General features: G+C 41.3%; 1 protein-coding gene across 2 annotated transcripts in view; it reads right to left on the reverse strand.

Moving 5' to 3' along the window:
• The window catches only part of LOC137268183 (uncharacterized), a 42,068-nt gene extending 36,531 nt beyond the window's left edge, over positions 1 to 5,537 (reverse strand). For both annotated transcript variants that reach the window (XM_067802714.1, XM_067802715.1), the window contains exon 1: positions 5,182 to 5,537. In XM_067802714.1, the coding sequence (XP_067658815.1) occupies positions 5,182 to 5,402 (221 nt within the window). In that variant the 5' untranslated portion in view covers positions 5,403 to 5,537. The remainder of the gene's footprint in view (positions 1 to 5,181) is intronic.
• Positions 5,538 to 12,141: the final 6,604 nt, after the last annotated feature.

Here is a 12,141-nt window from a genome sequence, read left to right on the forward strand (position 1 = left end):
CAGGTACGATGGAATTTTGTAAAAGAGGCGAACAATACAGGGTGACAGTGCAGTGTTTTGACGACACCCACGTGGAGTGAAATGAAATTACTGATTAATACTCATATATTGAATGTGTGCATGCATGAAGATGTGCGTGTGGTGTGTACTGAAAGTCTAGTCTACGCCGGGTTTATAGAAGAGTCTTGACATGGATACCCCACACAGCATACTGACACCCAGTCGACTACTCCTTGCTTTATCTATAAATGTCAAGGCCAGGCCCAGTATCAACAAGTACCACCTTTTAACGTCTCTTGGCATGACGGAATCGACCCTCGACTTCCCGCTCTAGAGACAGGCGTTGTTTCATTACAACACTTAGGTGTCGCAGTAGGCAGGAGTCAAGTAGGCACTTGGTAGGCGACACAAACCTGTCATTTCTCGGGAGATCTTATCAATCAATTGTCTCTGTCGGTTCCCAGTGGTGCTCTTCATCAACACATCACAAACACCATATGTTGAAGGAATGTGGACTATGGCAGACTGTGCTATTAAATAGCCAAGATATAGCGATGTCCACAATAGTGTTATTATACAACCAAGAAGTAACTTAGTGATGGCCACAATGTTGTCATTACATGGCCAGAGGTGGTTTAGTGATGCCACAATGTTGTCATTACATGGCCAGAGGTGGTTTAGTGGTGGCCACAATGTTGTCATTACATGGCCAGAGGCTCAGTGATGGGCACAGTTGGGTTCTTACACAGCCAAAAGGTGGTCTAGTGATGGTCACAGTTGTGTTATTATATAGCCAAGATTTAATCCAATGATGGCCACAATTGTGTTATTACATAGACAAGAAGTGGTCTAGTGATGTCCACAACTGGGTCATTGCATTGTGAAGACGTAGTCCAGTGATGTCCACAAGTGGGTTATTACAAGACCAAGAGGTGGCCTAGTTATGACCACAACTGGGTTATTGTACAGCCAACAAGCGGTCCAGCGATGGTCACAATTGGGTTGTTACATTGTCAAGACGTGGTCTAGTGAGTCCACAAGTGGGTCATTGCATTGCCAAGACGTAGTCCAGTGATGGTCACTATTGGGTTGTTACATAGTCAAGGGGTGGTCTAGTGATGACCACAACACGGCGGGTGCAGCTGCTCTTGAAGAGTTTCGTGGAAGGGGTGACAAGGTTTGGACATTTTGGGCAGACAGCTAGAGATAGAGGAGTCTCATGTGGAGACAAACGCACTATGGTTTTAAACCAAATAAAACATTTTACTCATTTGAGGAACCTCCATGTAGATACAAGCATGAGACACCTCTGATATATTCTCTCCCGGAGTCCCATGTTAACACAGGCAAGGCGTAGCTTAAAATCAAGTAAAACAGTTTCCATTGTAAATGTGCTGAGACTGCATGTTGTATTCTCACCTGAGCAAGCAGCTAGAACTTGGAGTGAGTGAGTGAGTCAAGTTTTACACCGTATTAGCAATATTACAGCAATTTTACGACGGGGGACACCAGAACGGGGCTTAAAACATTGCACCCATCTGGGCAATCTAACCCAGGTCTTCGGCGTGACGAGTGAATGCTCCAACCACCGGCCTACCCCAGCGCCCCATTGCATTAGTAGTGAGTGTCTGTTGTATGATCACCACAGCATGTATCTAGAATGTAGAATGCATGGATATTTACAGACATCCACATCATAGAACTAGATAAATTTAACAACAGTTAGTGTTATTTATTTTATGTTTGAATTATGTATGGATACAATCAACCCGTTCCCTCCCTTTCTTTTCAAATATGAATATTTTCAACAATTATATAACAATGATAAAATGATTGTTGTTAGTTTAGTCCATTCCTTCCCGCCTAGAATTTGTTAATCACGCAATGTTATATACAGTGACATTTAGAAACAACATGTTAAATAACTAGGTTTTACAATTACACAGGTTTTAATGCTGCACATTCCATAATTACACTAAATATTTCATTCCAAAATACTTGTGACACCCCAAGTCTGGAAGTCCCCCAATCCAAAAAGGACCAATAGACGCCATAATGGATTTAACTTTTTGCTCACGCCACTACATAACTAGCGCCACAGGATGATGGCCGTGCTCTTTGACCTTTGCTCGGCACGGGTTTGGGGGATTTTTCACAACAGGGATCCCTGTATGATACAAGTATTCCCAAAGGAGAAACAACGAGGTACTCTGTGTCTTGGCAGGTATGCATACGCAGAATAAAGGTACTCTTCTGAATAGGAAACCCGAAATATCAGAAACGGAATCGGAAAGCCTAAGACAGAACACATCTACGATTGTATTGAAACGATGTCTTCGGCCACTACCATCCGTCGACATACATTCAGTTGTAGCTGACTGAAATTAATTTTTACATTAGAAATACTTCATGAATCATACACGGTAGAATCTACTATCAGAGTTATCTATCGTAATTTCGATCAGGACACATTATTTGCACCTTAGATGGCTGTGCGGCGTCAATCTTTACTCGTTACGATGTACATCGCAGTCATAACTGTAAGTTATTGTGAAGTCTTCAGCGGAAATAATCAATAAGGGTATGTTAAATGACTCCGACAGCCTCCCAGCAGAAGTACTAAATGTCCATTAGAATACTGAGATGTATTCTGGGATATTTCATGTGGGAATACGCAACGCTGACTAACCAGATATGATGTGGTCAAGTGCTTGCCATTGCTGTCATCACTACCTCTCCTTGTGGCCCAGGGCATGTGATGTCTGAGTGAGAGAGTGAGTGAGTGAGTTTAGTTTTACGCCTCTTTTAGCAATATTCCAGCAATCAAACGGCAGGGAAAACCAAAAATGGGCTTTACACTTTGTACCCATGTGTGGAATTGAACACATGTCCTTGGCGTAACGAGCGAAAGCCTTCACCACTGGGCTGCCCCTTCGCCCCTGGGGTGTCTGAAATACACGAGGAAAGTTTGTTGCTCGATGCCCGTTCCGCATGACGCCAAGATTCGCTTAAACAAGCCCTCGTAAACGTGTGTTTAGGCAAAACCCTGCGCGCATTTCTTGACCCCAAATTTGGAAAGGCTGAGTTTTTGTTCAACAGGCAATGTTTTCGAAGTCGCAATGTAGGAAAAACTAAACATGCTGAATTTTGAGTTTAGGTAGTGTTTTGGCAATAGGTTTGTGTCTCATTTATGTATCCTGTATGTGTTTAGATAGTATACACTAAATGTGTGTTCCGTTTGGGATCAAAACACATGCCTGGAGATGTTTAGATCAAAACACGTCTTGCATTGTTTACATTGTTTACTTTGAGGTACTTTTTGCTAACTTGCCTGGTGGTCGATTTTGAGGATGTTGAGTGAGTGAGTGTAGTTTTACGCTACACTCAGCTATATTCCATCAATATCACTGCGGTTTGTAAATAACCGAGTCCGGAGTGTGTCTGGACGGAGTGTGTCTGGACGGGGGTGTGTCTGGACGGGGCTGTCTGGACGGGGTGTTTCTGGACGTAGTGTGTCTGGACGGAGTGTGTCTGGACGGAGTGTGTCTGGACGGGGTGTTTCTGGACGTAGTGTGTCTGGACGGAGTGTGTCTGGACGGGGGGGTGTCTGGACGGGGTGTTTCTGGACGGAGTGTGTCTGGACGGGAGCGTGTCTGGACGGGAGCGTGTCTGGACGGGAGCGTGTCTGGACGGGGGCGTGTCTGGACGGAGTGTGTCTGGACGGGGGTGTGTCTGGACGGAGAAACAAACAAACTTGGCTGGTTGGTTGAAGACGAAATAATGTGGTTTAACGACTGAGAGACCGACTACACACGCGCATGCATGCACCCACTAATTTACCACAGTAGTGACCGGCGCGTTAGAACATGGATCACGTAAACTCTCACTGGTACTGTGGATCAAAAAGTTTACATCATTGCCCTAAATAACCATGTTCATAGTTCGGTAAATTAGCCTGACGCACGTAAACGATGGCGAAATTATCTTTCTAGTTAACGCAATTTACCAACCTATATATCTATGACCTCGCCTTAGTCGTTAGTTCTGTACACAGCAAGTAAAGACTGGGGGGACGACAGTGTTACACGAGATATACGTATTCTATCAGATTTGTAATATTTACGGACATCAGGTACTATATGTTCACTTTAATTACTATTTACGTAAATTTACAAAACCCAAACCAGATGAGACTAGCAACGAAATGCACATCTGAACGCAAGTACATCAGTTTGAGCGACACAGAAGCTCTATGCAGGTACAGACGTACCCTGTAATTATAAGTAGCTTAAGGTACTGTGTAAGAGAGACAAAACTTCATCTGAAGTAATTACACGATACACATGCTGGTTCTATATACAGGCCGCGCTGACCCTGGCATTTGACCTGCGTTCAGGGGGCAGTGTAGCGGCGCCTGTAAATGTCACCGGGTGGTATGATTGGTGCAGAGTTAAAGCAGTATTCCTCATTACAAACTGTTTCAACAGGCATCCTGCAATAGTTAACGCAATGCAACAGTCTTTGACTTAAGGGTGTTCGTCTGACATTAGCTACCCAGTGGGGTACTGAGGAGAGAATCATATAAATTATGAATATATCAGTATAGCTAAAGGATAATAGGCTCTACCGTGGCATTTCAATGATACATGATCCTGATCATATTGGTATCATCAATGTGTTAATTTTAGTTGAAGAAAATATTGCGTGACATAGTGGAAATAATTGTCTCATGTCGAAACAACTGAGTTTTTTTTAGCAATAATCAAGTAATTATAGATAACAAGCGATAACCTTAGTATGCATGCTGGTTAGTCAAGTGTACTATTATCACAGGCACTGTGAGATCGCGTCAAGCATAACATATGCGTGCATTGTTTTATTTATGAACTATTGGTCAAAGATATATATAACCACCCTGTGCCAAAAGAAACGGACATCTTTATCATGACATTCGTTAATCCAGACTTTCGTTTGTCCAGATTAACGCGTGTCTACGGAAGTAATAATAAAGGTTCCAAAACGAAACCCCCCGACGATGATGCTAACTAGGTGATAATATCAACACTAAAGTTTTATAGTATATTTCCACAAGTACTTTTCTCATATTTGTTCTATACGAAACAACCAAAACTTGGTAAAAACTTGGTAAGGGGAATACCCGCTGTGGGCGAGTTTACTCACCGTCTGGTTGGGAAGGCACCTGGCAACCATATGTATTTGAGTCCATGGAGCGTTGTGTTTTGAGTAAATTCCACCCAATTCCCATTGCAACAACATTCAGTCAGTGAATTCCTCTGACGATTGGGCTCAACGTCAGTTTTCTGATCGTAGAGTCTGTTCTTTATAACTAAACCTGAGTCCAATTCCTTCCCGCTACTCCCGTTTGTTAGTCTATCAGCCATGTTGCTCGATATAATTTCGCTTCAGCAGTACTCCTTTACAGCAGCGCTAGTGTATCGACCGCTCGCAGGCTTTGAATAGAGCTGTTTTAACAGGGCAGATTCATGTCGTATTTAACCACATAGCTATCAATACATATCACTGAACTGAGTATACAGCCAGTATGTGCAGAATCGTAATTAATTGGGGGAAATATCATAAGTAAAGACTAACACCGTACTGAATGTGACTATTGATGTTATTTCAACTACTGGGATAATAATACTTGCTGATAGACCTTTTGCAAACTTTGAGCAATTTTTTATTATGTGAGCTGAGTGTGACGTTTTCCGTTACTTTCAACCGGATGTTTGACTTTTGGTATTTTGGTTAAAACTCATTGCACTGAACAACGGTGATTTATAGTATTTTATTACGTTGTTCACGGCTTCGTAAATGGCACTGAGCCTCTAGGGTCGTTAGGAATAATATTTACTCTTATTGCCTGATTAACATTTTGCAAAACACTTATTCATGTGTGTACAAGTTGACGATAATTGGGTATATTAAATTATGTACAAAATAGTCCTATTTTGGTAGGTTGACTGCAAGACTACAATTATCTCTGAGTGGATCATTCCCTGAGGGGGTGGGGGTGGGGGTGGTGGTGAGGGTGGAGAGGTTGAGTAATAATGATTTGATGATTTTTATGAAGGAGCATGTACAATGTGAATGAACCACCCCACCCATCTACATGTGTACAATAACGCAACACTCTGCAATATGCCTCATTTTTGACAGCTGTGTGTAAATACTCGAGTCTGAAGCAGACAACCCAGTGATAAACAGCATGAATCTTGGATACGGGATACGATGACATGTTCACGGGTTCGAAGCATTCATGTACGTAAGCTAATAAATGTTTGCCATAATGAGATGTCGCACTGCACCCTCAGATTAGAAATGGGCGGATGTATGTACTTATAAGTTAAGGACAGGGTATCTTTTAACTGCTTAGAATTTGTTAAAGACGAAAAGTATGTTTTATTACAGTGACCCTTTAGAATAGCTCTCTTTTTGCGAATGTTAGATTTGAAATTTCCAACCTTTTATCATTGTGAAAATAAGGAAATTTACGTGTCCTTTAAACAGTTGAGTTCCCTCTTAATACTAGAATCTGTTTTAACATTACAAAACAAAGAAAGCCCCCCCACCACCATATTATGTATGGACAAATCATTGATTTTATACATGAATTAATTACTGCTCGCATAATGGTAGGTGGTATTTATTTTCCTTAATTTTGTCGTCTCCCATAATTTAATGAAACTGGCACAGTATCTTGTTCTTACTGTTTTAAGTCTTATATCTTTAAATTTATTTTTTAAGATGAAGAGTGATGAGACGTAAATACAGAATCAGTCGGTTGATCTGTCTGTGCAATGTTCTTACTTCAGCGCTGAAGAGGTTTAAAGCAGCACCGCACAACTCCCCTCGCCCACATCAGGTAGGCCTTGTTCTTGAAAATTGTACAGAACACTTATTATGAAATTATCATGAAATCAGTATCTGTAAACTTCAATTATACAACCTGAATTTTAGACATTCTTAAAATTCTTGATATTCAAGGAAGGAATCAACACACCATGGTCTTAAATTACCTTTAATGGATCCGCAGAAACAGAATTTCACAAACCATGAGGTTATTACCCCCCGTCACGAATAAATGAGAAATAATATTCAAATTCCATATGGATGTCTGAAAATGGATGTCCGAGTGAAGTCATTGAATCAGATGGATTTTCTTTATTCGCAATACCTATTCTTCAACACCATTATAGACCAACTCTCAACGCTTGCAGCCCCTGCAGGGACTTGTGTTATCATTATTTACTGTTAGGTGGGATTATATTTGATTTATCGCACCAAGACAGACGTGCACGGGTAATTAGGACCGCGAGGGTTAGAGTATACGTTTAACACCATTAAGTCAGCAGGAATGGTCAACCTAATTGATGTTTACTTCGTCTAACTATTTGCACCATCGACGTGTATCAACGTATACGTCTTTAGAGCCCAGGAAATACAAATATAAGCAAACAGTGTATTGACGTGATGTACAGCAGATATCAGTCTTTGGAGACAAACATAGTGGGTTGATGTGTGAATGTAGTTTAGCGCCGCAATAGTATTCCGGGCGATGTGGAAATACTCAAATCAGATAAAACAGAAAACAATACACGTCATTGAGGTATGGTGGCGACTGGTGAAAATGGTAGCCGATAATCATTTCGCAGGACATGGGAGGGTTGGTAGGAGTTAATAAGAGTTAATAAGAGAAGATAGTTCAGCATACACCAACTATTGTGCAAAGGTTATTACTACACATGCAGGCAGTATCTTTGGTCAAATGGTAAGCAATTATATTGTTCCGTTGACCGTAGGTGCCGCAAAGATCCATCCAGACCCGATTCGATTCAATTTTCGATATTGGACCCGCGTGAACTCATCACGTTTCGCCTTATTCCAGACTTTGAAACTGAGCTGCAGTCAAACTTACATCTGACTGCGTGGAAGTAATTTAAATAGGTATTCAAATACAGACTCGAAATAGCGATACTGATTATCGAAAATCCCAACTAAGATTCGATTTTCGATGAATCGTACCTAATCATACAGCGCTATGGCCAATCTGGTTATTTGTTCCAGATCAGACGGAGTGGTCCTCTGAAGTCTACATGACACCATGTCTGGTACATCATTGCTGGAGTCTCCTGTTGAAATTCTTGATGGCGGTGGACATGACTGGTTGTGGACCTGGTCCGGAATGGGACGGTGGAGTAGGCCAATGGTTAAAGCGTTCGTAAATCACACCAATGACCACTCTCCTATCCAGAGTTCCATGGTGCCAGCCAGCATAGTACTTATGCCACAAGCCAGAAATATGTGACGATTTGTCGCACTTTACACAGTCAGTTCAATATACATGTACTTTAATTTTTTACCTCTTTATTTTTTATGAGTCTTCTCATTTAATTAAACATCGTTCCTAAAATGGTGTAGTTTAATTCAGAAAATATCCTAAAATGTTTAACACTTCGATTTGCGCAGTGATCCTGTGTTTACATGGCTTGTGCAGCTCCACGTGCTGTCATCTAAGCCTTATGGAGAGCAAACGATGAAACCGATTTGAAATATAATATGTATTATCATAAGCCACACTGTCGCAGTTGTAGAAGAATATTTGCGTAACGGTGTAAAACGGTATGAAAACTGCACCGAATCGCTTGCGTTATGTCAGTTTTTGCTTAGTTATGAATGTGCACGTTTGTTTACAAACAAGAGAAAGACCCGGTCACCTGATATGCAAATTACCCGCTGACAGTGAGGTTATGCTAAGTAATCGGTGCGCCGGAGTGTGCCCGAAGATTCCTCGCGGGTCTAATTCCTCTCATGGATACCATGAGTTAAACCCATTTCTTGATTGTGTTCCCCGTCGTGATACTGAGGGAGGTTGGTAAGAGCGGCATAAAATTAAATCCACTCACTCACTCGGTCTGATGCTGCGTGCAAGCAAGATCCGGTTAGAACTGATCTTCAGTAGTGAGTGAGTGAGTGAGTGAGTGCAGTTTCACGCTGCACTCAGCATTATTCCAGCTGTATGGCTGGACCTTCAGCAACCCATGCTTGTAACAGGCCACTCACAGGATCAGGTGGTCAGCCTCGCTTACTTGGTTGACATATGTCATCGTATCCCAATTGCGTAGATCGATGTAATGGTGTTGATCACTGGATTGCTTTATAGCTGGAATATTGCTGAGTGCGGCATAAAACTGAACTCACTCAGTCACTCTTCATGCATGCAAACCTTTAACGTTGTATTAACAGCTTTTCCAGCAAGATTCAGGATGTTTCAACAACCCTTTCTAATGGAGAAATTTATGTACATACAGCTTGGTTGTTTGACTGTCAGTTAACAATCATTTATTTGTAACGCAAAGGTACAGGCTATTCTGTTGAAAGGCTGTATCTGTAAACGTAATGGTAACTATATAGAATGTGAGTTACAGTAAAGTATTTTTGTATTGATATCATTTATAGCACTTTTAACGAGGCTCTCCCCACTCCATCTCTGTGAAGATGTAGAACACACTGAACACAGCCATATCGGAGGCTAAGTATTCTTTGTGAGTGAGTGAGGTTAGTTTTACGTCACACTCAGAAATATTCCAGCTATGTGGCGGTGGTCTTTAAATAATCGAGACTGGACTAGACATTCCAGTGATCAACAGCATGAACATCGATCTGTGCAATTGGGAACCCAAGACATGTGTCAACCAAGTCAGTAACCCTCACCACCCGATCCGTTAGTCGCCTCTTAGGACAAACATAGTCGCCTTCTATGGCAAGCATGGGCTGCTGAAGGCCTATTCTACCCCGGACTTTCAAGGGTCAGTATTCCATGATTCCTACATGATTCCTACATGATTCCTAATGCGGACGAGGAATGGCACATTTTCCTGGATGAGCTAACCTCCATGTCACTAATCATGTAACTTTACAAACCCGGGTGCAGTTGTGCTAAACAACCTTTGCGGTGATGCTACCTTTAGTCTACGTTAAGGTATGGGACTTACGGTCACCTTAGCGCTAAGATCGCTGTGTACAGTGGCACCCAAGGACTTAACAAAGCAAGCTTTACTAAGGTTAACCTTAACTCACATTCTTTAACACTGCACTAAGATCACATTAGTGCTTTGTGAAAGGGGGCTCAAGGGGGTACAAGATAAACTTAGCGGTAAGACTACCGTAAGTCTTTCCTAAGGTACGGGGACTTACGTAGCAGTAACTTACAATGCCACCCTGGACCCAAGATAGCAACGAATGACTCCCCAGGGTTAAGCCAGCTAGATCCACCCTGCCGCCAACTTATAGGCCTTGTCGTCCATGTTGCCAACTGCAGGTACATGTCCAGTACAACTGTTATCAGTGGACTTACTCAGGACTACCTCTTTGTTAGACAGCGTTCATATTTGAATAAATGGCTTTTGTGTAAGATAATGATTAAAATCAGTTGAAATTTAAAAGGAAATTTGTAACTGATGCTATGATAGTTAATATTTGTAACTGAAATCAGAAACGAGTCATTAAGAGTGATGCCATCAATGAGAGTAACGCCATTGTTTCAGCTGGGCCAAGAGTGTATGTAACAGTAAACACTCTTGGCCCATGACTCGGCATAACTAACTCCATAATATTCAAGTAAATTGCCTTTATGTGCCCGTGACGTTATCACATGTTTGTTTTCCTCTCCAGCATAGAATATCTGACTACACGGTAACGTGGTCGTCGACAATTTCTAATGGTGTCAAATATTTGTACACATAAGCTCGTAACTGCTGTACATGACTTCGAAGGGTGAATGTATTTACCAATACATTAACTATATAATGCAATAAATTACAGCAATATATATCTCTCCTGAAGAAAATATTTACGAATTCCTCTAGCATAAAAAATATTTTACATCGACGTTGACAAACTCAGTTGAAATGCTGCTGGAGAGTAAATATGCAGGTATTATTGTATATGTTTAAACCCCGAGATCACAAAACATTTTTCAAAAATAAGAATAATAAATAAGAATAATAAATAAGAATAACTGGGTTTAATGTGTCCTTTATTGAATTGTTCTGTGAGACGTGGATACATCTGTCACTGTCCAAAGAGTCATGGAATCGGGATTTCCTTAGACTGGGGCTGAGTCTCTGAATATAGATAATTTTGATAGTAAGAAAAACAAACAAACCGATTTTAATTGAAAAGGAGCCCCAGGGAGACCAGAGATTCAGAATCTGAGTGCTTTATTTAAGGCTTTAACACAGCAGAGAAGGCGTGGCATTAGGCAAAATAATGTGGTTCAGGGACTGTGAGAGGGACTGTGCCTACCTTTTAACATGCATGTACCCATGCCTGGATGAAATTAGTGTGAGAAATAGTTGTCGGACTTTGCTTGTCAGTCGGTCTAGATATGTCTGAAAGTTACTAGCCAACACAATAATTAATTAGCCCTAGATCTGAATGCAATTCACGGTTTCATCATTAAGCTGCTAATATCGGGGAGAGTGATATATTTACAAAATACCCCTATGGAATTCACTAACCAGTGACTATGGATCTTTACAGGCCCAACTGGAGTTTTACTAGCCACGTGCTAGCTGGTCAGTAGTTATTGGCACTCTGGGTGGAACTGTGAGCGATAAACATACGTTGGGCTCTCCAGTTCCATACTTGTGTACAGTACAAGTACTAGACATGTTTTAAAATCTGACACTCAGTAATCGAGTCTGGACCTGACATACCGGTGATTGATATCACATGCACGATCTTACGCCGGGTTTGCCTACACACCGCTCATCAAGTCTCAAAGTCCGACCAACGTTTCCGTAAAGACATCTCTCGGGACAAGCCAAGGTAGTTGAACTTCAATTCAGAACTATCCTATCCGTTTACTAACATTGAAATATTTGTTTATGAAAAACGTTTTATGTCATTTATGCGTAGAGCGTGCGTTATAGAGACGAATAACTAGAAATGATTTTTCTTCACATGAGGTATGGATACATCAACCTGAGTTAGTCATAATTCTGTGATTATTATAATCTATCGGGTTGATCACATATATAAAGAGTTCATATGTCACGGGACATAAATATTTCATGACCTGAGTCATCAAAGGGCGATGTCTTAAGCACCTTCGTG

This window comes from Haliotis asinina, chromosome 16 (genome assembly GCF_037392515.1).
Source record: "Haliotis asinina isolate JCU_RB_2024 chromosome 16, JCU_Hal_asi_v2, whole genome shotgun sequence".
Taxonomy (NCBI): domain Eukaryota; kingdom Metazoa; phylum Mollusca; class Gastropoda; order Lepetellida; family Haliotidae; genus Haliotis; species Haliotis asinina.